The sequence below is a fragment of the Rhinolophus hipposideros genome (assembly GCF_964194185.1).
Source record: "Rhinolophus hipposideros genome assembly, chromosome: 5".
In the NCBI taxonomy this organism is placed as follows: domain Eukaryota; kingdom Metazoa; phylum Chordata; class Mammalia; order Chiroptera; family Rhinolophidae; genus Rhinolophus; species Rhinolophus hipposideros.
In genome coordinates, this window is record NC_138051.1 from 70672914 (window position 1) to 70698771 (window position 25858).

General features: G+C 37.5%; 1 protein-coding gene across 1 annotated transcript in view; it reads left to right on the plus strand.

Moving 5' to 3' along the window:
• Positions 1-6893: 6893 nt before the first annotated feature.
• SYNE2 (spectrin repeat containing nuclear envelope protein 2) overlaps positions 6894-25858 on the plus strand; it is a 235057-nt gene continuing 216092 nt past the window's right edge. The window contains exons 1-2 of the mRNA XM_081049461.1: positions 6894-7176; positions 7274-7403. Coding sequence (XP_080905587.1) covers positions 7325-7403 — 79 coding nt within the window. The 5' untranslated portion in view covers positions 6894-7176; positions 7274-7324. The remainder of the gene's footprint in view (positions 7177-7273; positions 7404-25858) is intronic.

Genomic DNA, 25858 nt, shown 5'->3' on the forward strand with positions numbered 1-25858 from the left:
ATTCTTGAACTTCACTGACATCTATCTGTGTACGCCCCCATTCTGTCTCTTCACCTTTCCTGTCTTCACATCCCCTCTTTCCATTTCACCCAGCCCCCAGCTCTCACCCTAGACATTTTCCCCAGAGCCCTGTTCTTTTCCTGCACTGATCTGCTGCAAGGCTGTCATCCTGGGACCTTTATTTCTTCTGTGTTCAATATCCAGTCTCTGTTGTTTTCCTTTTTTAGTATAGTTTTCTGTTTTGTTGGAAGACTTCCTTTCCTCTTATTTTGTTAGAGTAACTCTTCAGTAGCTTTCTAAGAACGAGGGTATAAGGACATAATTTGTTTTGGAAACTTTCATGTCAGGATATGACTTTTTTCTACTCTACCACTTGATATCAAGTGGTAGGGTATGAGTTTGATATGAATTATAGGTTGAAAATAATTTTCTATCTCATTTTTAAAAGTGGTAAAATACACATAACAAAAGTTACTAATTTAACCATTTTTAAGTGTACAGTTTGGTATATCAAATCAGTCAAGCAACCTTGTTGGCACCAATTTCAAAATACCATGTTTCCCCAAAAATAAGATCTAGCCAGACCATCAGCTCTAATGCGTCTTTTGGAGCAAAAATTAATATAAGACCCAGTCTTATTTTACTATACTATAAGACTGGGTATAATATAATTATAATATAATACGGTACAATACAATATAATATAATCTATAATATAATACCAGGTATAATATAAGGTAATATAATATAACATAATATAATACTGGGTATAATATAAATACTGGGTCTTATATTAATTTTTGCTCCAAAAGACGCATTAGAGCTGATGGTCCGGCTAGGTCTTATTTTCGGAGAAACACAGTATATTCAGAATCTGACCCTGATCACTACTTCTGCTCCTGCAGATGATGGTCCCAGCCATCATCATCTGGATTACTATAATAACTTTTTCTTCCCAACATTTTATTTTGAAAATACTCAAATATACAACAAAGTTGAAAGAATTTTACACAAATACTCATATTCTCAACACCTAGATTCTACCTTTAACATTTTACCATTCTTGCTTTCTCATTTATTGGTTATCCATCGTCTGTCCATCCTTCTGTAATAATTTGTTAACTAGTCTCCCTACTTGTCCCATCTTTTGTTCTCAACATACCGATCTGGGTGATAATTTTGAAACATGTGAAATTATATCTCCCCTCTGCTCAAAACTCTGATATGGCTGCCCATTTCGTTTTTGCTAAGTCTGTAGTCTTTATGATCCTAAAAGGGAAAATTGCCCCGGTAACTTGCTGATTCCTGAGGAATTATGAATCCATACTGAGTTCTGTGCAGTGTTACCATTTGCATCACTGAGGATGAAATTGACTTTTGTCTTTTGGAGGAAATAAAACAAACTGTACTGCTTGTTCAAGAGGGCTGTGATGAAAATCTTTAAGCATTTGTGCCTGCCAAGGTAGTTTTCTTGCGTTTTACTCTCCGGTTCAGCATGTGTGTGGCGTAGATGTTTATAAACAAGATTAAGTCTGGTTTCATAAGAGCTTCCTAAAATTGATTCTGTCCAATAGAATATGACTTTTTGCTTTCATATTATTCGAAATTCAATGAGTAAAGAAAACGCTAGTGAAATGTGTTAGCATCATGAACAAAAACTTTAAAATGTATCTCGTTTTACAGTACATTGTCATGTGAAGGTGTAAAATGGAAAAAAAATGTTGATTCTGTTTGTAACTGCTATTTATGAGCTTTAACATAAAACTCATCTTACAGTGTCATTTCTAAAAGTATTCGGTTATTACCAATTTCAATTTTTATTTTTATTTTCTTTCGTACATTTGCTAGTTCCTCCAGGTTCCTCTTTGGTGTTTTCTCTTTTCTTTTTTGATCTCTTTCATTCTTGGAGGCTCTCCCTGAATGTCTGGTAATCTTTGGCTGTCTACTCATATTTGAGTGAGGAATGAAAAAGCCAATTAGTGGAATTTCACAGTACGGTGATTTGGCAGAAACCTGACCTTTTGATTGAGGAAACCCAAATATCAGTATCTGGAGGTCTTTTTTCTAGGGATTTTTACTTTTTCCAGGAAAGAATCTTCTGAAATCCGACCTGTGGTGGAGCTAGGATCTGGGGAATAGGTCAGGCTGCCAGTGCTCAGGGAGGGTCCTGTTGTTGCTCTGCAGACCTGTCTAAAAATCTTGTTGTCAGCCTGATCTTCAACACTCTCTGTTCCATTCGTTTTCAGACCTATGTCTCACCCTCAGCTTCTGCCATATTTCTGATTAAGAAATAGGATAGGAAGCATTTTGCTCAGTCTGTTGAGATCTTGCTTCCAGCTGTGTTCTCTATTTGGCTCAAATAAACTCATAAAAAATTAAAAAAAAAAGGATAATCCTGATAAATTCGTTTCATAGACTATAATAAATAATGTTTATATATTGTAATACATCTCCCATAGTAAGCACTCAATAAATGTTAGTTGTTAACTGTAGTTTTTTAGTTTCATGTGTTGTAACATTGAATTCCAACAACCACCCTATAAGTATTACCATTCCTATTCTAGTGGACACTGCAGTTCAGAAAACTTGGGACTTGGTCAAGGCCAACAGAAGGCTCTTTTAGGGAAGTTGCTACATTCACGCAGAATGTTTTTATCATGGTTGAAATGGGTGGTTTAGTGGCACGGTTGGTATTGGCTGGTAAGAGACACTGCTTCGTTGTGAGGTAGCAAGCAGTGGTATCGTATCCAGAGAATTGCTACATGTTTGTATTCCAAAAGGGTAGTGAACAGATAGGATTCATTGTTCTGGCATTTTGTGGTGGTTATTAGAACAGTAGAGTGCTTGAAGGAGATAATAGACTTTAAAAATCATCTGGTGTGGGAATTTGCCCCAATTGCTTCTAGTCAAAGGATGATGAAAAAATAAGTAATAACAGAGTTAGGAAAAGTGAATGGGATAAAGATGAAGAAATTTATTGCAAACGTGTCACCAACTTTCTTCTGTGAGCTTGTAAGCAGATCAAAGTTAGTAACTGTCCGTTGCTAGGAATAGCTCTGTAACTTAACTGACAGGAGGAAGATCCTTCAGATATCCTAGGTGGGTTATAAATAACATGGTGCCCCTGAAGAATAGAAAAAAAGGAGGGAGGCACCCCAGGGAAAAAGTTAACATTTAAATCACTCTTTTGAAGAATTAACTGAATGTACTTACCACATCCCGCTATGGTACACCTTCTGAACAACTTTGAAGACCAGATAGATGTCCCTTTGTCCCTATTGACAGTGATTTTCCCAGTGCGATTAGACTGGCAGGGCTTGTTAGCAAACTATCTAATAATGAGAAAATAAATACTCGTTGAGCTACTACCAAAAAGGCTTTTAGGAGTCTTTTCCTAAATTTTTGACCAACTCGGAGAATTTTTCTAATATTTTATTTGTGTTGAGAAAGTATTTTTCTCCTTATGAAGATACAGATATACAGATTTCATAGTATGTGGATTGCAGAACTGACCCTGAACTAGACAATACCGTAGTCCTCATTTTGTTGTCATTTCATTAAAATAAAAGTAAAAGCATTTTTCTTATTGCCGCAGAAATATGCATTTGTCTAAAATTTTTAAGGTGCAGATAAGCAAAACAAAGAAAATAAATAATTCCATTCATTAGAAGAAATCTTTATTCAAATTTCATTGAGTTGAAAAATTCTAATCATAATAATCTAAAATAAATACCAAGGTTTCTATAAAAAGGGTTCTGAGGTTTGAAATACCAGAGGCATAGAAAGATATATCGCGTAAGTAAACCACAATTGTTTCGAAATAGCTTATGACATTTGTAAAAGCATGTATATTAATTTACATGAATTTTAAAAATGTAGTTCCACATGGTTCTACTTGATCTTAGAATCTCTAATGCCTCCATCAATTCTTTACTCCGTCTTTGGCTATGTGCCTGAAGATGGTCCATTATTCACTTTTAAGGATAGTCTCATTTATTTTCATTCTAAAATAAATGAAATTTGTCACATAATTGTATGTAACTTTTTGAAAAGGAAAAGTCAAGCTGCAAGCAGCACCTGAAAAGGGCTGGTCCTGCTGTGATTCTACTTGAGAAAGCAGTTCCTGTGCCCCCCACGGGGAAGTCAGAACACAGTGATGGCATGGCCCTTGGGGATTTTGGTCCACAGACTCTTTGGTTTTGGCCAAGCCCTCATTCCTTTTTTTGCCTCCCGTTTTCACACTCTCTCTAGCTTCTCAATTCAGATCCTGAGAAATCTCTCACAGCTTTCTTCTCTACTCTGTTCCAGTTTTTCATGGGCTCTAGTTGGCAAGTAAATTCCTCTCTAGAGATGACTCACGAAAAAATGTTGGAAATGTCATCATAAATTGTCTTTAGTCAGATACTCACGATCTCTGTAACATGTTTTGATAAATAACTGTACTAAGATAGTATTTGAGTTAATAATCTAACACATCCAGTTGTTGATTCGTTTTTAAAGTTTGGTTTTACTTTTGATGGGCATTTTTTGGAAGCTCTAGGATATTCTTTGGTAAATAAAATATTATATTTTGTTGACTTGTTTGCTAATAAATTTTTATTGTTAATAACAGATCTCTCAGGTAAATAGTTTAAGGTCTAGACTTTTTTTTTAACTAATAATTTTTTTCAACAACTTTAAAATACAGTTATAGTGAATCCCACATACCAGTCTCCCACAGGAACATTTCTTGATTCTCTGTGAATTTCTCTTGTGATTTCTCTGTGATTTTCTTCTCTATTGCTCTTTTTATTTTTAATATAAATAAGGCAAAACTCAGTTCTTTCCTCTACATTTGATACCTTATATTTGATTAATATTGAATGGCAATGAGTGGCTTTGAGAGATACTCTTTTTAAATTCAAGTTATCCGAATAATGCTAATGGGACTATTTGGGGTGAAATGCTGTTTTATAGTAAGTACACTTCTGACATTCACATCTGTTTCCAGCCTCCACTGATGGGGCACGCCTTCTTTGTTTCCATAGCACCTGCTACATACATTTCTTAGAGGACTCTGGTCAATATTCTGTCCATTGTCATCTGCAGATTGAATACCTTGACAGCAGGGTCCAGCACAGATGAAGGAAAGAAAGAATAAATGACATCTGGCAAAGTTTTAGCTAGCTATATGAGTTACCAACCTATATTGGTTAAGAACATGGAGTCTGAAACCAAAACCACTTGGGATCAAATCTTAGCTCTATCATTTATTAGCTATGTGCAATTAGACAATTGTTTACGACATTTGTGCGTCTCAATTTTGTCTTTTTAAATATGAAGATAATTACAGTAATTAACTCATACAATTGTTATAAAGATTAAATGAGATTATATATGCAAAGTGCTTAGAACAGTGCCAGTGTATTGTAAGTGCTATAAAAGTGTTTGCTTCTATTGTTATTATCCTTTTTTGCTTGCTTGCTTGTTTGTTTGTTTAAATAGCCCTGGCTGGAATAGTGGGTGCCCTTAGGAAATTCATTCTGGAATTCAGTTTCTCTCCCCATATCATGAAGAAGTGCTTTGTGTTCACTTTAGGTTCAGGAGCCCTTGGGTATAGGAAGGGGTGTGAGTGTGTGTGGAGGTCCTCAGTACATCAAAACCTGAGGGCGTTTGTACCTTTATCCATCTTCAGGCTGCACAGGTTCACGTGAACTAACAGCTTTTTATTTTGATTAGAATCCTATCAACTCAGTGTAGTAACACTGTTAACCTCAGACGGGCTCTGATTCGTCTTAATTCAGAGGCTAAAGCAATTATTAATTAATAAACATCGTTTATTTGGTAGGTAAAATCTTTAACACCATGGGAGAGATAATAAAAAGGGTTTTGGATGCTAAAGAGAGTAGGAGAAGGTAGGATTGAAAGATGTTTTTTTTCCTCCCACACAATATATATATATATATTTTTTTACTGAGTCTACTTTATTTATTTTATTAGTTTCAGGTGCACAAGACAAGGTAATACTTAGACGTTCATCATTTATATCCCTCACACTGTGAACCCCCCTCCCCTCATCCCCCCATCCACTATCCCTCCGACCTCGCACCAAGCCATCACATTATATATATAAAATTATAGTTGGCATTCATTATTGTTTAGCTTCCGGTGTACGGTGCCGTGATCAGGCAAGGATTGAAAGATTTTTGAAGTCTGGCTGTAGGTTTAACTGTTTAGTGATTTTTATTCTTTGCATTTTTAAAAAAGTGGTCTGTTGAATATTTAGTACGATTGCATCTAGCTGTTGGCTTCAGGTTTATTTATTTTTTTAGTCCCCCTACAAACATTTTATTATGAAGGATTTCTATTATAAAGTTAAAAGAGTTTACAGTGAACATTCATGTACTCAACATGTACTCAACATTCTACCATTAACATTTTGGTATACTTGCTTGACCACAGATCTGTACATTTACCCATCCCTCTAGCTATCCTCTAATACATTTTATATTTTTATATGTTTGGTTAGGTTTATTTTGATAAAAAAAAAAAGTCATCCATATGGGAGAAGTCAGTGTTTTATTCTCAGCCCCAGGATACAAATAGTGGCATACACATACATGAAGCAATACTTTTAAAGAGTTGCAGAGTAAGAATTACTTTTACTGGAAGGATTCTTTAAGAGTCAAAGTGGGGATAGAGAAAGAAGTGTGTAGGTGGAAAGATAAGTACTCAGGAAAATAACTCAGTCTGATAGATAACCCATCAAAACATTCTTTTGATACAGTTTTTTAGTTTCACTTTGCAAGTCAAGCAGGGTCAGCCCTAATTGTTTCCAGTAAATGGCGACATTTGACATTTATGGAGCAGAAAAGGAATTAAGTTAAATAAAAAGTTTTAAAGAAAATCCTTGCAGGATTGAGGTTGATAACAAAATACACAAAACGCCTAAGATACCAGTTTGTGTCAACTTTCCTTCCTCTAGACAAGGCATGGAATCTAACTGCGTAGGTTTTCTTTTTACTACGAATGTAGAATCCACAATGCTGGCTCTTTTGGAGTTCTGCCAGCAACTCCAATGAGCATGAATAGGTCACAGGGCAAAATCTTGATTATGATTCAGAAAAGAAGGCGTAGTCACTTTTGTTCCTCTTGAACTAAGGAAGCACTCACTAGAAAGCTCTGCTTCTTTTGGAGGTCAGGTTTTGGTTTCTGTTGTTTTCTGGTGATGCATATTGACTAGAAATGCAGAGCTGCAGAGTTACTAATGAGCATTTATCCCTTCTACTTTTAGTTCACTTCTTGAACTGAGATGGACATGATATAATCTCCTTTGAGTCAAAGGATGGCATCCAGTTCTGTGCTTCCCGCTGAAGATGAGCAGGTTTCCCTGGGCATCGACGATCTCCACATTTCACTGCAAGGTAATTAAGATTAGATGGGGTAGTACCGCAGCAACTGGGGAAACCTGACTCTCATCTGTTCACGACTCATACTGCTTTCTGTCTCGCATGTTTTTCCAATTGTAGAACTTCCCAGCATACTGCTTTAATGTTTTTATTGCTATCTTAGCTCTCTAGAAAGTACGGAATACCTGGAAGGAATTTGGTACCTGGGTTTTTCACTCTGAGTGTATGTAGTTTATTTGCAGTGACAATTAAATAGTTAACCATAGTTTGCGTGGCATTGTTTGCACTTGTGTGTCTTTGTGCATAGCCTCTTTTAAATGTACATCCTATTTCGTATTAATAGAAAAGAATAGTGATATTATAAGTGAGCGATGACCTTTCGGCCGTGTGAATCGTGTGCATTTATGCAGAGTAAGTACTGTCTGTATTTTCTAAGTGCTTCTTGTGGAGTTTGGTAATATTTGTGTTGTGCTTTGGAAACTTATTAGCCACTAGACTCTCCACCTTTGTTGATAAAGCAAATCGTGGAGCTGAGTAAAGTTAGCTAGTGCAGAAGAAATAAGGCTAGGGCAAGTTTTTGCAAATATTTATGTAACTATGTATTTTAAAGTAATTTAAAGATTATGAACAGTATTATGCAGCAGTTCTTAGAATGTGACTTAGAAGCCATAGATTGTTGAGTCCTTTATTATTTTTATTTCTAATTTTATTTATTAATTTTAAATCGAGGTATAATTGACGTACAACATTATTTTAGTTTCAGGTATCCAACATAATAATTTGATATTTGTGTATATTGCAAAATGATAAACACAATAGGTCTAGTTAATATCTGTCACCACACATATTTACAGAATTTGGTTTCTTGTGATGAGAACTTTTAAGATCTACTCTTCTAGCAACTTTCAAATATGCAGTACAATATTGTGAACTATTGCTGCCATACTGTACATTTATTTGAGACATTTATGATAAGGTCACAAAATGACTTTCTGATATTTTCTTTTTAAAGACGATTGATTAAGTTCTTGACTTTGGGGTCAATACTTATGGCGATAGACTATACCTATGTGTATCAGGCTTTTAAAAATAAATATCATGTAATTCATATAGACTAAGAAATGTAATATGTTAAGAGGTAGTACTTTAGGTAAGAATTTAAAAAATTCTCACTAAGTCTCACTAATTCTCACTAATTCTCACCATCTCACATTTCTGATGGTGTCATATATAATATTCATAAGTAGTTGGAATCAAATTTTCATTTAACTGAAAAAAAATCAATGTTCTTATTTTTCTCTGAAGTTTTGGTGGCATGGGAGTAGTAACTCATGTAACCTAAAACGTATCAGGAAGATAGTGCATCAGTAAATAGATAAATCTAATTTCTTTAAAATTTTCTTTCAATTACAGTTGACATTCAATATTATATTTATTTCAGGTGTACAGACTAATGGTTAGACATTGATATCACTTATGAAGTGATTCTCCCGATAAGTCTAGTACCCCCCCCAACACCATACGTAGTTATTACAGTATTATTGACTGCATGATAAATCTAATTTCTAAGGCTGGCTCTGTCACCTGCTAGTTTGAATTTGGACAAGCGACTTTATCTTTTTTGAACGTCAGTTTCCTCATATTTGAAATATGGATGATAATGCCTATATTGCAGCTATGTTTTGAAGATGAACGATAATACATGCAAAGGGCTCAGTGCAGTTCCTGACAGAGTAGAAGCTCAATGAGCACATTGTTATTTGTTTTTATATATTTACAGTGAAAACCTTTGTTGCAAAGGATTTCTTGTATAGGAGCACAAACCTAGAGTAGAAACTGCATGGCTGATAAAAAAAAAAAAAATTGTAAACCAGAAGTCTGGCTTTTACTGTTTTGTTTTGTTTGGACATTTTTATTTGATGTCTTCCTGTCACATGTGGGATCAAGTCTAGACTTCTTGGTGTAGCTCACAGGCTCTTCTTCTGGTGCTCACCTTTCTCTCTGCCCTCATCTCCCACTTCGCCCCACAAGCACCCTGTCTCCATCTCCACAGCTCCCTAAGGGGCCACAATCCCCCTGTCTGTGTTCAGGTTGCCCCCCTAGAGCTCCCTGCCCCCTCTTCCCACCCATCTATTCTTTCTCTATCCTAAAGTCAGCCAGACTCAGCCTCCTCCTGAGCCCTACTCTCTCTTCTGAGATTCTCACTTCCTCCTCTGTTCTCCCATGGTACCATGGTAGCACTTACAGTGTTACAGTTATTAGATTTAATGTTTTCTTCCCCGCTATAGAGTGCGTTCCAAGACTTTTATGTACATGCTCTAGCTTACATACCACTCTTACATACATTACTCATTTGATCCTCACAGCCACATTGTGAGGTAGATATTTTTATCTTCAAGGCACAGAGAAGCTATGGCTTAGGAAGATGGAATTACTTTCCCAGAGTCACATACCTAGTGAGCAGCCCAGCTGGGTTTTGACCTGGAGGATAGTTTTCTTTCCGCCTCACCACACCCCCTCAGACACATTTCAAAGAACAGTTTGAAAGAGGGAATTTCCCCAACAACTTTCTCTGGAAAATCCACTTAAATCTTAGCTTTATCCCAGTTAATCCATAGCAAACCTTTGCAGCCTGAATATAGTTGAACACCTTTAAGTAACATTAGTGATGTCAGGCTTACAAGTAGCTCAAAATAATTAGCAAATTAGTACTATGAAGTGAGTGGCTTGTTATAGTGTGCTTCGAATTATACTAGGTTGTACAATCTGCTTTACAATAGGAGACGAGTATGGGGTGCTTGCAATAAAAATGTGATGTCCATTTATTACAAGTGTGAATGATTTTCCTTTATGTTGTATTTAGAGGATCGTGGTGCTGGATGCATTGTTCTGTAGCAGGAGAGGTGGAAAGCTAATACTATAATGTGGTAGGTTGACACTGGGCAGTGGATACGCCCATGAGCCAGGTACCCTCTGGAATATCAGCCAGGAAGTTCACATGACTATAGAATGAAGGTTTAACTGGGAAATGAATAGATTTCCTGAAGTTAAGTTCTTTATTGTCATCAGCAGATTTATAAGGATTCTTTCAGCCGAGTTGTAGAAAGAAAGGAAGAAAGGAAGAAAGAGGGGGGGAGAGAGGGAAGGAAGTTAGGAAGGGAGGGAAGGAGGGAGGGAGAAAGGAAGTTGTATATATTTCTGAAGGTAACTTTGGTTTTGTGGCAGGATTATTATTTGGACAAAAAATTGACAGACAATATTTTGTACATTAGCTACTACTGAACTGCAGGCTTTGGCAATCATCTTAAAAACACTCGGCTTTGTACACTATGTAAGCAGACTTGTATTTCACAAAATTCAGATGTGCTTAATGATCCTTGTGTAATATGAGAAAAGAGATTTTATGTAATGTGAGAGCTCAGGATCACTGCTCGTAAGATTTTTCCTCATTTTAGAACCTTGGCCTATTTAACTTATAAAGCCTACTTTATTTTAACTAAAACTTACCCAAGTTGAGACAATTATGGCCATACCCTGACTTAGAATAATATGCTCAAGGAAAGATTAAGATGTCTGAACTGAAATGTAGTGATTCATTGCTGATAGGCTGTGAAAACAGAGATCCCGTGTGTGCAAGACCTGCAAGGACTCAGGCCTAAGGAATCAGGAAGTACTTTGCTGAAATTTATAGAGCAGGACGATAAACAAGTGACTTCATCTTTCTTTTTGCTCATCCTTTGAGAAAAATGTTTTTATGAGGGATTACCGAGGGCCCTTTTTGTAGGGAGATAGTTATGTTCACTTAATTTCGTGAGGAGAATAGCACTGACATGGTTGGATTATTGGAAGAAGAAAGAAGCAGCATTTGTGAATTTGAGCCGATCAATGTAAAAATGGAATTTAGTGCATTTTGTACTACTGTGGATGGTCCATATTTTAAATAAATTTGATATATGAAAGTTCAAGCTATTAAAATGATAAATAAATGGCTGTCTTTACAAGTTAATTTGCTTTACCAAGGTGTCCATTATAGAAATTCTTTAAAGATTTAAATTTCCTGGCAAAATAATAAGTGCTTCCTTTCCTTTTATCCTAAGAAAATAGTAACTGGATATTTTGTCTGAAATAACATTTCTCCTGAGTTCTCCAGCGGGGAAAGGTGTGTTCAGGGAACAATTCTTTGAAGCATTGGATTGATATGATTATGAAAGCAATAAGGGATCAAGATGGATAAGTATCACAGGATTTTCAAGTTGGAAGGGACTTTCTTTGCCATTCAATTTAATGTGAGTCCAAAATAGGAATCCCTTCAGAAGTATTTCTCAGATTAAGAACCTTGAGGGAATTGAATTCAAACCCATGAGGTTTGGGGATTATGCTTTTAGGCACTAGGTAACTATTGGGTCTTTTTTCCCCCCTTTCTTCTACCTCCTCCCTCCCCCACTCCAGTTCAAGTCGTAGTTTCTCAGTCTAGTTGCATAGGACACAGCTCCCTGGCCCAGGCTGGTATTATGAGCCTTGCTCTCTCTCCTGCTGAGGCTATTGGTTGCCGGTCGTCTGTCGGCCGCTCACAGCAGAGCTATTGGGTCTTGAGAGTGAGAGTGTAGAACATGGTCAGAGGCCAGAATTGTGTGGTAAGGTGACTAATCTGGTTTTGAGGTATAGGAAGACTTAAAAAGGGTGAAGATGAGACAGTGGAGTTGGAGAAACCAGTATGAAAGCCTTGCACATATCTGGATGTTGGGCAGTGTTTGCTTGGATTAGAGTTACAGCCGAGTATGAAGTATGGGGCAGATATGAAGACCATTAAGGTGGAATACTCAATAGGACTTTGCAACTATTGAATATGGATAATAAGTAGAGTGAGTCCAAAGTTTTTAAGCTGAGCTGCTTGGGATAATAGTGGTAGCACATATAATGTCCAAATCACTATCTTCTTATTTTGTGTGTTTTCATTTAGTATTTGACTAGCATCAAATAATAAGACCGTTGAATATTATTTTATATCAATGTGCTCAAAATAAGTTGTAGATAAAATGTACTATTTACAAAGAGACTCTTTCATGAGAACCTCCTATGTCAATGAAAGAGTAAAGGCACACTACAGGTGGAGGACCCATTTGAAAGTCAAATTAATAATAAGTGATATTCACTGATTGGCTGACTCATCTTGTGGTATTTTAAATAACAGCAATTTTGAACTCTTTTGGACACTGCATATTTCTGATGTTATTTCTTTTGAACAGGTAAATATAATTTGTTGGCTACAAAAGGACACAATACATTTACATAACAGAAGCAAGTTATTTTGTTTTAAAAAATGAGGTAGGCCAGTGCTTTAGAAAAACAGCATCTGAGTACTGAATGTTATCATTAATTAGATACAGAACTAGGAAGGAGTGTGTATTCTATTACCTTTGCCACCACTCGAGGAGTTAACTTTCATGCAGTCTTGCCAAAATGCTGGTGAATGGTTAACTGTCCGCATGAACCTGAATAAAGCCATGTTCAGCCCGGTTACTGTGTCATTTCAAACAATGCTCATATATTTTATTTAGTGCTGTTATCGTCTAGATGACATATTTTAAAAGATTAAAAATACCCTCTCTACCTTCTGGGTAGATATCATTACTGGGTAGGGCTCAGTAGTGAAATGTGAGTCTCTGTCGTTAGGTTATTACTCTATTTAAATTTGTTCATTATTTATGAGTATCCATTTGAAGGGAGGCTTTTAATTTATGTATTATTTTTAGTGACATTTGGAATTATTTGTGTTCAGCAGGTCTGATTACAAGCGTAATAGTGTGATCTAATGTTTAATTTTATTCAGTTATTCAGTTTGTGCCGTGGGCTGGGTGTTAAGGGTACAAACATAAATAGATGGAGCACCTTTAAGAAGCATGTAGTCCAGCTGTGCTTTTGATGCCATGTGAAAGTGAGAAAATGACCTGGAATGCTAATGTAATGACTGTTATGAAAGAAGTTGAAGTCTCCAGCTATACAGGGTCATATTCCTAATTTTGGTATGCAGCATAACCAATTCAGCCAAAAGATGATTGAAAATGTTGTTGAAATATCTTTTCATATTTCAGGTTTAGGGAAGTGAGGAATAAAAATATGTATAACATATTATTTGCAAGGTGAGTTATATATTCCTCTTACTGTAAAAAAATCAAACATTTTGGTGACAGCATCCTGGAGTTCGTTGTCTTCTTGCTGAACAAGAAGGGTTCCTTAACCCTGAGTTTCTGCTTATCTTAGGACATCACCTGCTTTAATAGACCTTCTGAGTTCCTCCGAGTGTGTGTGGGGTGCCCTGCAGCGGATACTCTTGTATCTTTATTGCCAATGAAGTTTCTGACATATTTTAGGCTTTCAAGAAACAACTGTATAATGAATAAATGAGTGCTAGGCAGAATAAAAACATGGATTTCTTTTGACAGGAGGCAGTGAGGCATGTATATGGTGTTTGGAGTCTCAGTAGTGCTTTAGTATTATGTTTCTGAGAGAAATTCTATTGTACCTTAGGATGGTGAGTGAATGAAACTGTGAAGTCTGAGAAAGAGGAACAGGACTAATAAAAGGCTTCTGGGTGGAATTTCTACCCTTTTGCAACAAGTCCCCAATGTAGAATTTTGATGGAAATGATGAATGAAGAATAAGAAAAGGACATGTATTAGCAGACAGTATTTTGACTGTCCTAACCAAGTTAGACTCCTTAGTTAATTATGAATAAAAGCAAATCATCTCTGGGGTCTTTTCTGGCTAATTAGATGATTATCACACCCAGAGAAAATAATCAAGTTGTAGTTCTTCACTGGCTATCCATGCTGTACTGTCCCAACACAAAGGCTTCCAGAAAGTTCCTGATATCACAGTAGCTGATAATGTCTTTTGCTGTGTTTTCTGGGAAGATTATTTGCTTTGATATTGTAAAGCTTCATAATCTTAAAAATATTCCAGTTAAACAAAAAATAAAATAGAGCTCTTCGAACAGTGGTGTTTGCACAGTACAGTGTTTTTCCGGAGAAAATTTTTTTCTTAGGTTGTATATACAGTTTTAGCTTCTGGGAATTTTGATTCTGTTTTTGCCAGGAGTTTGGAGATAAGCTTACTTTATTCTGGGTCAGTTACATTTTGAAAACGAGGGCAAGATAAATCCAGGGTTATTTAGAGTCCTGTTAAAGTAGGTTAACAAAGATCTCATTCATTCCTTATAGAAATCAGAATCCTTTTTAATTAGCCCCATGGGAGATACAAGATTTTTCTATGCTTTCGTGTATATGTGTGTGTGTTGGGAGGGGGTTTAATTATTCAGAACTTGAATAGTTTATTAGGAAAAATAAAACTCAAAATCATTTCCCCTTGAGAAGGAGAAAGTAAGAAGTCAATATAACAGATTAATTTATAAACATCTGGTTTAGGGTTTACACTCTAAAAATTGGAGGTCATCGTAAATGTGCCTCTTTAAGAGATTACTTCCCTTGTCTGATTTCAACATTGGTGATCACAGTTTCTCTGACTGCCTCCGTTTTTCAGAAACATTCAGGGAAATTTTGGTAAAAGGTAACTGCCTTTTGTTGTTCTCAGTATATATGAGAACTGAAGTTTACCAACACCGTGTCATTTAAAAGTGGTAAATAAAAGGATATGACTGATTTATCAGAGAGATGAAATGTTTGAAGTTCTAAATGTGTACATCATTGGAGGAGAGACATGAGATTCTGGGTGAATAATCTCTCCTCATCATTCAGCATGCAAGGATGCATGCAAGGAGGCATGCATGCTGAATGAGCATAGGAAGAAAATGGCAGAAGAGTAGCTGCATGCTCCTACGGACCATCTCTGGGGTGGAGCAGCACTCACAGGTCATGTCTTGGTCTTTCAGTCTTTACAGCACAGGGGACTGCCAATCACAGTAGCAATGCAGTGTCACAAGAGGAAGGGCAACTGGCTCAAATGTAGACCAAAAAGCCCTCGTGAAATATGAGCAACATTTAGGCTCTTTCCAGAACATTGGAATAGTTGGCCTTGTCTTCAGTTAAGTAGGATTATTAACAGTGGGAACTAGTTCTGTCTGCCTCAGTCTGAATGTTTTCTCTGCAGAACCTCCAAGGGGTTTGATGTCTTCAAAACAAAATGTTTCTAACATACCTGTGAACGCACACTACTTTATCACATACTTTGGTTTTTATGAGTACAGGTAAATGTTTATGGGTTCATTTATGCAACATGTGTTTCTGAGACCACCTCGTATCAAGCACTATTTTAGGTTAAAAGAGTACTGAGGCTAGCAACCCCAGCAAGCTTCATTTAAGTGTTTGCATTTAAGTTAAAGAGACAAAGAATAAACTATCAAGTAAACTTTCAGCATATGATAAGCTGTACAGAGGATTAAAAGTGGGTTTATGTGATAGTGTGTGGGTGTCTTTAGATGGGGTGGGCAGAGATGGCCTCTCTGAGGAGGAGACATTTAAGGAGCCTTTGAATAACACAAAGGAGCTGCCTTGCAAAGAACAAAAGGAGAGCATCCAGTCTCAGCTAATAGTTCAAGGAAAAGCTCAAAGATAGAAACAAACTTGGTGAATTTATGGAGCAAAGGCAGCCTGGTGGCTGGATTGTGGTGGGCAAGGGGTGGCATGAGCTGGAATTGGAGAGCAAGGCAAGGCAGGGCTGAATGAGGCAAGGATTTGTCACCTCTCAGGTAAGGTGTGTGGATGGGAACCACCGGCAGATTTACCGGGGAGTAACATGATCTGGCTACTGTATTCCAAAAGGTCACTGTGGCTGCTGGGTGGTGAGGGAATTATCTCGGAACAAAAGGCGAAGCAGGAAAACCAGTTGGGATGCTTGTGTCGTATGCAGTCCAAGTGAGGTATCATGGTAGTTGGGATAAGTGTGGGAACAATGAAGAACTGAAGATTCTTTTTAAGGATGTTTGTGAATGCTGGGGATATGTAGAAAAATTAAAAATAATTTCTAAAATTTTGACTTGAGCAACTGAGTACAGGTAACCTCCATATAACATAGTTGTTAGGTTCCTAAAAATTGCCGTGTTATGTGAATCCGTGTTAATACGAAACAAAGAGCTAGTACAAAAAAGGGGGTTAAGTCCCAGAAATTAAAAAAAATATACTAGTATATTTTTATAATTAAGAGAAATATCTTTATTAAAGCAATTTTCACCAAAAGTATAACATTAATATATATTAAATAATGTTTTCTTCATCATCACTACTAAGCACCATTTACCGAGGACATTTTCTTTTGACAGGATGATCTTAATCCTCTGAACTTAATACTCCACAAACAAAATGGATTTAAAATTCTAATAAATTTTAAAATTCTGCAGTCAAATCTGATATGACATCCACGCTTGAATGCAAAATTTCAAATTGGATGTCTTTTGCTCTTAAAAGCTCTTATTACGTTCCGTGTTGTTCGGGGACTTCCCTAATTTCGAATGAGATATTTTTTGCTCTTAAAAGCTATATTACACTCCGTGTTGTTTGGGGGTTTCTCTAATTCTCAAACTGTTAGAGTGAAACCATATTCTAGGATGCTGTGTTGTACGAGGGTTTCCCTCAATTCTTGAACCGTGTTAGAGCAAAACTGTGTTATAGAAGTGCCATGTTATGTGGGGGTACCTGTAATTGATGCATTTAACAAGACTGGTAGATGAATAAGTTTGGGGGTAAAAGAAGTTTTTGTTTTTTCCCCCATGACTGATGTGAGATGCTTATTTGATAATCCAAATGGAAATGTCAGGTAGACAGTTGGATGAAAAGATCCAGAGTTCTAGGAAGAGATATAAATTTGGGAGCCAGCAGCATATGGCTGGTATATTTACATTTAAAGCCATGGATTGGTTGAGTCACCTCTGGAATGTGTAGCTAGAGCAGACCTTTGGGGTCTTCAGTGTTTAGAGGTCAGGAACATAACATGAGCAAGCAAAGGACACTGTAGAGTAGATAAGGACAAATAAGGAAAACCAGGTGAGTGTGATGGCATGGAAACCTCTTGATGAAAGTGTTTCAAGAAGGTAATATGGTCATCCAGGTAGAATAGAGAAGTGGCCACTGGAGTAGGCTCATCGGGTTAGTTGGTGCCCCTGACGTGGTTAGCCACACTCAGGTGCTGGAGATGGAGGCTTGACTGAAGAAGGTTGAGGAGAGAATGGGAGTGAGGAATTGGAGACACTGACTCAATTAATGTTCTTAAGAAATTTTGCCATGAAGGGGAACAGAGATATCAGGAACTTGCTGAAGGGAAATGTAGGATTTTTTAAGGTAAGAGATACTACTCCATTACTTGTTTCACTCTTTCTAAGTATAAGTTAATTTATTCTTAGAGCCCCATTCATTTCTTTGTTCATTTATTATTCAATAAGTGTTTCTGAACATCTGTTGTGTACCAGGCACTATACTGAATGCATGGGATGGTACATGGCACATGCTGTCCAGAAATGAATGTTCTGATTACAGGGGTATAGATAATTGCATAAACTAGTGCATTATTTCATGTGTGCTACAGGTGAAGGAAGACATGGTACTAGAGAAGTACAGACTAGGGATACCTAACCCAGACTTGGGGCTTAGGGAAGGCTTCCCAGAGGAAGTGATTTCTAAGCTTAGACCTCAAAGTATGTTAGCAGATGAGCTGAGTGAAGATGGGAAGAGTGTTCCAGGTAGTGGTAACAGCATATGAAAGCCAGAAGATGACACTGAATGAGCCGAACATGGCACATTTCAAGGAAATGGATGGTCCGTGAGACTGAGGATTAGAGTTTGAAGGAGAATGTGAAGAGTTGAGGCTATAAAGGGTCACGTAAATATATAGGGGTTTGAAGTTTTTCCTAAGACCAAGGAGAGTCAATTGCAGGATTCTGAGTAGAGACATATTCAGAACTGGTTTTAGAAATCACCCAGGCTGCTGTGTGGGGTGTAGTCTCATGGGAGTAAATGTGAAGACAGAAAGAAAGACTAGTTTGCGTCTGTATGGTGGTCCTGCTGAGAGAGAATGGTAGCCGTGGGAATGGAGAGAAATGGGTATTGAGAAATGTCTAATAGGTACAATTTTCAGGACTTTTAAAATATTTTCAGCTTTATCAGGGTTTTTCGATTGACTGGGTATGGCAAAGTGAGGAAGAGGGAAGTATTAAGGATAACTCAGGTTTATTCTTGGGCATATGAGTGAATGATGGAACCATTCATTGAAGAAAATGCAGGAGAACCACTTTGGTTGGGGAAGGACTTGGTCAGAGATGATGACTCAGTTCTGGAAATGTTGCGTTTGAAGTGTCTATGGAATAACTAAGTAGAGATACCCAAGAGATAAGTGAATAAATGGACATGAAGCTCGTACATGAAGCTCTGTAGAAGCAGACGCCTGGGCTGAAGGTAAAGATTTGGAAGTCATTAACATACAAATGGTAGTTTCTTCCCTTGGAGTAGATGAAAATATCTAGTAAAAGAGAAGAAGGGCCTAGGCAGAACATTACAGAGACAGAAAAAACAAGCTAAGCCCATAACAGAGCCTGAGGAGGGGCATCCAGAGAAGTAGGAAGAAGACCAGGTGAGTGTGGTGTCGTGGAATCTGCAGATGGCTGGTGCAGGGTGCTGAACAGTATCAGACATTTCAGGATATCTGGTGAGTTCTGAGAAGCATCCATGGGGTTTAGTAATGGGAATATTATAGGTAGCCTACCTGAGAATTAAGTGGAGTGGTTGGGGTGGAAGACAGTGGGTTGGGAAGCAAATGGTGGGTAAGAAAGCGAAGACAGACAATTGTTTCAAGAAGTTGAGGTTTGAAGGCGAGGAGAGAGGGTGGTAGCTGGAGAGGCCATGGACCTGACATTTCAGCTGATTTTCAGTTATAATAAAAAGAATGTGGATTTTGGTATCAGACACATCTGGATTTGAATTTCTCCTCTACCAGATGTGGTGACATCTGGAGCACGTTGTCTGGGACATAGTAGACTTCCTATAAATGTTTATTGAATGAGTCAATAAAATTCATTCATCTTCTGGGAGCTACAACGTTCTCATTTATAAAATGCTTACCTGACCACTTCATTGAAAGGCTGTAATGAAACAGTTATTGGTCCTTCCCCTTGAGTTCCCACTTATTCCTGGACTTGTCTCAGCAAGCTTTCTGAGCCCCTCCAAGTGTGTCTTAGTATACCCACGTATTATAATAGATTTATATTGAGTTACATTGTGTGAATATCTCACAGTCCAATATTTCATCACTATTTGTGCCAGGCCCTTCCTGTTGCCTTGTGTTGTCTCAAGCATAAGTCACTCATGTAAATCATGCCAATAACTTTACAGAGGTGTTCCTCAAAGTGAGCTCTGTGAAACCCCGGCATCAGAATCTCTGGGAGTTGGGACCCAGAACCCTGCTCTTAAATCATAACCCTGCATAATTCGCTGGCATTCGAAAGTGTAAGAATCCTAGATTTGTAATCACAGCACAGCTCTCTTCAGTGTAGTCTGGTTTTCTCACACTCAGAAGTCAGAGGTGTTTGGACTGCTGCCCCAGCGGAAGGTGTTCAGGCTTCACAAGTCTTAATTTTCAAAAGAAAAATAGTCACAGACAAAAGGTAGTAAGGAGTAAGAAATATGTGTTAAAAGAAATGTAATTATTTCCTTAGTTTCATTCCACAGATATTTATTGAGCAACTCAGATGAGTCAGAAAAGGGTGAGAAAGAGGAGAGACAAATAGTACCCTAGATTCTAGGCATTTTATCTGTATTGTGAGCTCATTTTCATGTGCCAGAAATACAAGATTTGCCTACCGAGAGAGCCAGGAGCTATGTTGGCGGTGAGGTTGGAAACAAAAGCTTCAGTGTGAAAATCTCAGGTGTTTGTACAAGGGTGTGGCCCACTCATGTGGCAACATGAGGTTGCCGGATTCCACATGTTAAAGCCCAAAGTACATATCGTTTGTTGTATGTCATATTTTCCCAACCAGCTAAGCACTTAAACCTCTACATTGGCTGGGGAAAAAACTAGCAACAAAGCTTCGCTACCTCCTCTCCCAGCCATTTAACCATTCATTCAACACACATTTTCTGAATTTGTACAATGTGAAATGCATCGTGATAGGAGCTACAGGCAATATGAGGAACAAAGTCAGATTTGGCTCATGCTCCCATGGAGTCTGTTGACTAGTGAGGAGACAGATTAATCAAATACTCTCACAGATATTAGCTAAATTTTGGGGGGAACAGCTTTATTGAGATATAATTTGAGATGTAATTCACAAACCATACAACTTATCCATTTAAAATGTACAATTCAGTAGTTTTTAGTGTATTCCCTGAGTTGTGCAACCATCACATTTAATTTTAGAACATGTTCCTCATTTCAAAAAGAAACCCCATGCCTCTTAGCTATCATTCTTAAAACTCTCATCCCCCAGCCCTCGGCAACACTGGTCTACTTTCTGTCTCTATAGATTTGCCTCTTCTGGACATTTCATACAAATGGAATCATATAAGATGTCATATTTTGTGACTGACTTCTTTCACTTAGCACAATGTTTTCAAGGTTCATCCATGTTGTAGCTAATATTTGTGTAGACCAATCATAGTCCATGCCTGGGACTGGCAAACCTTCTTTTTAAAGGGCCAGGTAGTAATATTTTAGTCTTAGAAGTCCATATGGTCTCTGTCGCAGCCACTCATCTTTGCCATTTTAAATGAAAATAGCTACAGGCACAGTATGTCTGTGTTCCAATAAAACTTTATTGACAAAAACAAGCAGCAGACCAAATTTGGCCTTTGGATTATCATTTGTTGACCTCTGATCTATGTCAGTATAAGTACTTAATCCTCCTGACAGCTCTGTGAAGTTATTATTCCCATTTTGCAGATAAGAATACAGAGACACACAGCTAATAAATGGCTGATACGGGATCAATCCTGTAGTCTGGTTCTAGACCCAATGCTCTTAACCTTGCCAACGATTACAAATTGAGGCTAGTGCTAAATAGGGGATGGAAACCCATCAGTCTCTGAAAGCAAATAACAAAAGACAGATTGACTTAGGTTTCTTTCAGGAAGTAAGAATTGAGCTGAGACCTAAGCATAAGGAGAGATTAACTAGGTGAAGGGAGGGGGGTGTCAGGAGGGAACATAGCTTGGAAAGGACACGAAAGAGGACGGAGTGGCTGGAGTCCTGGGCATTGGAGAGTGGTGTGTCCTGAAGGTGGAGAGATGCCCTGGGGTGACAGACGCAGGACCTTCTAGGCCGCTAGGGATTTTGCTCTCAATCTTCAGAGCAGAGAGAAACCATCAGAGGGTGGAAAGGGTAATCTGTTCAGATTTACTAGGGAATAAATTGAAGGGAGTGAAGCAGTCCTGATTGGCTCCGGAACTAGTCTAGGCCAGAGGTAATGGTAGATTCAGCAGGAGGGCTGTGAGAGCCAAGAGATACAGAGAAAGAAATGGGTACCAGAGCTGTGTGGAGGCAAATTTGGCAGGATTTGGTGATATGGCTGTATTTGGGGATGACAAAGGGTGGTGGTGTCAAATCCATGCGATGGAGACACGAGTGAGGACAGGTTTGGGGAGACAGAGGCTAGTAGAGTGTGATTTTAGTCCTGGAATGCTGAGTTTGACAGACAAGTGCTGTTTTCTCCATTGTAACATCATGGATTCTTTAGGGGGAAAATATGTGAAGTAAAAGAATTTTGAGGTTGAGACATGGTTGTATACTCTGTTTACAAGTTATATTAGCTAGGCTTTACCTTCTAAACTTGTTTTTTCTAGTTCAATAAACAAGATTTCAGTCCGACTATTACAGTATTTATTTTTCTTACTTGTTTGCTTATGGTTGGTTGCAAGAGAATGTGTTGTAAATTGTCCCCTGACTTTCTCAGTTAGTTAATAGTCTCCCTTTTGTAGTTAACTAACAGGCCTTTTCCTGTTTATTCTTCAAATATTTTGGGCTTTGTGTTTGGTTGTGTGTGCCTGTGTGTTTTTATTCCCTTAATTTTTTTCCATTTATTTCTGTTTATCATCTCCATGAGAAACAATAGAAGAGATGGCCTTACTATTTTTAGTTCCCTTCCTATTGGATAACAGCTTGATGAAGATTCTTTGGGATGGCTGTGGGAACACATGGCTAAAATGTGTTGCATTACCATCTGAATTTAGTTATCTTTACCATGTCTGTCCCAGCTAACAGTGAGTTGGCAGGATTGTCGTAGGGAATGGCAATAGGGTCTCATTAGTACGTACCCTTTTGTTCAAGACATTTTATTAGTGGAAGAAAGAAATTAACCAGGAGGTATTTAAGCAAGGATTGGAGTAAGACATAGGCCTAGGAACTGTTGTCAGGACCTTCTTCTCCATATAATGACAAGACAGTTTGTTCTGTCACACTTTTAATATTTACCAAGTCTTTCAATCAGCAAATATTTATTGAATACCTCTTCTCTCCGTGGCATTGTGCTAAGGGGAAGCAAATACATGAAAGCATAAATGTTTAACTCTTAAGGTTCATACAGTGAGTAGGAGAGAAGCCACCTGCAGATATGAGACTACAGTACATGAGCAGCAGGTAATTACCATGAAGTAGAAACACACTGTCGGGTTGTACATATAGCTATCCTTTAACAAAAACACAGATAGGATAACAATAAACATACTGTTTTACAACTTGCTTGTTTTCACTTAATGTATCCACATCAGCACATGCACTGTGTTTCCCATAAAATAAGACCAGCTGGACAGTCAGCTCTAATGTGTCTGTCGGAGCAAAAATTAATACAAGACCCGGTATTATTTTATGTTACATTACATTACATTATATTATATTATACCCAGTCTTATAGTAAAATAAGAAAAATAAGTAAAATAAGTAGTATAGTACTTATAGTAAAATAAGACCGGGTCTTATATTCATTTTTGCTCCAAAAGACGCATTAGAGCTGATTGTTTGGCTAGGTCTTATTTTGGGGGGAACATGGTATATCCCTTTTGTTCTTTTAACTGGCTAGATACAGTTTTATTCCTTTCAGTAAGTTGGAAGATTAAAATCTCCTTTTAAAAAATTTCTTATAGTTTAGCAGATGCTTTTTAACTTTAAGTAGTATACCTAAATCTCTGGTTTTTGAGTTATTAACTTAAAAACTGAAACTGCATCATGTATATTCATTTAATTTGCATACATATACATTCATTCAACAAATATTAACTGAGTGTCTTCTACTTGTGAGGTATTATTCTAGGAGTTAGGGACCCAGTGACCAATCAAAACAAATCCTTGTCCTTTGGAATTTATGTCCTTTGCATGCTTAATCTAGAAAGATGAGCAGGAAACTGTTAATGTTGTCTCTGGGGAAGGAAATGGTGGGGGGCGGGGTTGGGGAAAGTTAAAATTAACTCTTAATTTCTATTACTGTTTGAAAGAAAATGTTTTCTGGGGATTATATGTTACTTGCTAATAGTAATAATAATGAGAAAAGATCCAACAAAGTATTGTGGGAGGCCAGAACCAGAAGAGATCTTTTCTCTTAAACTTTAGGTAAGGGGGCATTTGAACAGAATATATCTTATTTTAACAAACATTGTTTGCCCACCATGTGCATTGTGCTGGGTGCTGGGGTTTCTATAAATGTAGAGATAGCAGGATTGGCCATTTCAGAGGGTATATAACATGGCAGTAGAGGAAGGAGTGAAACTTAATTGGGGAGTTGTAGCTCTTCTAGTTTGGGTAGATACATAGGACATGAGCAGTGAAGTTGTGGGAGATGAGTCAGGAAAAGGTAGATTTGAGTCAAATTATGAATGACCTAGAATGTTAGGCTAAGAATTTATAATTCATTAACGAATTAAGGAATGATGAAAAGATTTTAATGAAGAGAGTGAAAGGTCAAAGTAATGACTCTGGGGACGTGTGCAGTAAGCCTGTTGTTATCAATAAGCCAATATTAGAAAGGGAAGAAGAGAAATTACTGGATAAAAGGAGATTGCAAAGCTTCCTCCAGGACCTCATGTAGTAGACAGCATTCTTGGAGAAGCCACATCGTAATAAAGCATTGCACTTTGCTTAAGTGAAAACATAAACTAGTGATTCTCATGCCTGGGGTAACTGCTTTTGAACTCTTACTACCTGGGAGGACTGCTGGTGTCAACATTTTAGATGAACTTCTGTGTAATTGGACCTTCTGCTAAGACCCAGTAGCCAGGGTAGTTTTATAATGAGCTTTATAATAAATTTAAAATTCATACTCTTTAATTGCGCTTAAGTCAATTTGTTTTCATTTAAATTCCCTTCCAGCTAAGGATGTGAGTTGCCAGCTCACAAAAGGCATATTGAATAAGAACAGACTCAGGGATTAAATCTATTTTTATGGTAATGATACCTAGAGAAAATCTTTTCTTTCTATGCTTCGTTTCTCAAATTCAGTCAGATATTTTCTAACAATGATAATCAAGGATACTTATATGGGCCTGAATAAAATTCACTGGCTATATTTTCCTGCATTATGGGTATTTCTTATTTGCTGTAACAATCTGGATAGAGAGAATTTCTCATTCTCAATTCCTTAGTATTTTAAGAAACTCATCATTGTAATAGATTTTGTTATTCTCTCTCTCTCTCTCTCTCTCTCTCTCTCTCTCTCTCTCTCTCTCTCTCTCTCTCTCTGTTTTTTTCTGCCCCTAACACTTGCTGATTAAAAGGTCCTATTCTCTACATGCCATTTTGAGAAGAATTTTATTATTAGAAAGTTACCCTGGAAATTAAATGAAAAAACTAACAGTTAAAGAAATAAATCTCACTCACTCAAATTAAGTTGCTTTAAAGCATGTGGCTCTCAATTATTTTTCCCCCAATGGCTCAGGCTTTGAAAAGAACAAAAGGCTACTTATCCTGCCATAGGGTGAGCTATTTGGCTGTGGTTCCTATTGAATTAATACGCTTTTCAGGGATAAGCCAGTATGAAAATGTGAGAGAAGTGTGTCAAGGGATAAATGAAATGGCACGTATGAGACCATTTAATTCAGCTGCTACAAAGGTGTTTAATTGCATCGAGGAGATCTTTGTTTGCCATTAGCAAAGCGTCCTTGTTGAATTTGAAGGGTTCTGATTTCCAGGATGACGAGGTGTTCTCTAAGTTTGGACAATGAGTTAGTTAAAAGCCACGAACTTTTCTTTCTAAATCCTTTCCTGAAGGTTTCATTTGTGCACTGTTTCCTTTGCTACCTGGAGAGTACTGGGTAGGGATTTGATATGACTGCTCCTCTTATTGTTTAACCCTCGTTTCTATTAGATTTTAATCGAATTAGGACAGGGATAGCTTAAGATTTTCACTGGAACATTTTTGATTATGTTAAATTTATGTTCCTGTCAAGGGGTGTTCCACAGGCCAACCTCCTATTAGACCAGGTGCTCCATTTTGAACAGTTTAGTTCGAGCCCCGGTTTTGCTGCCTGTTTTCTCAGCCTAGGAAAGTT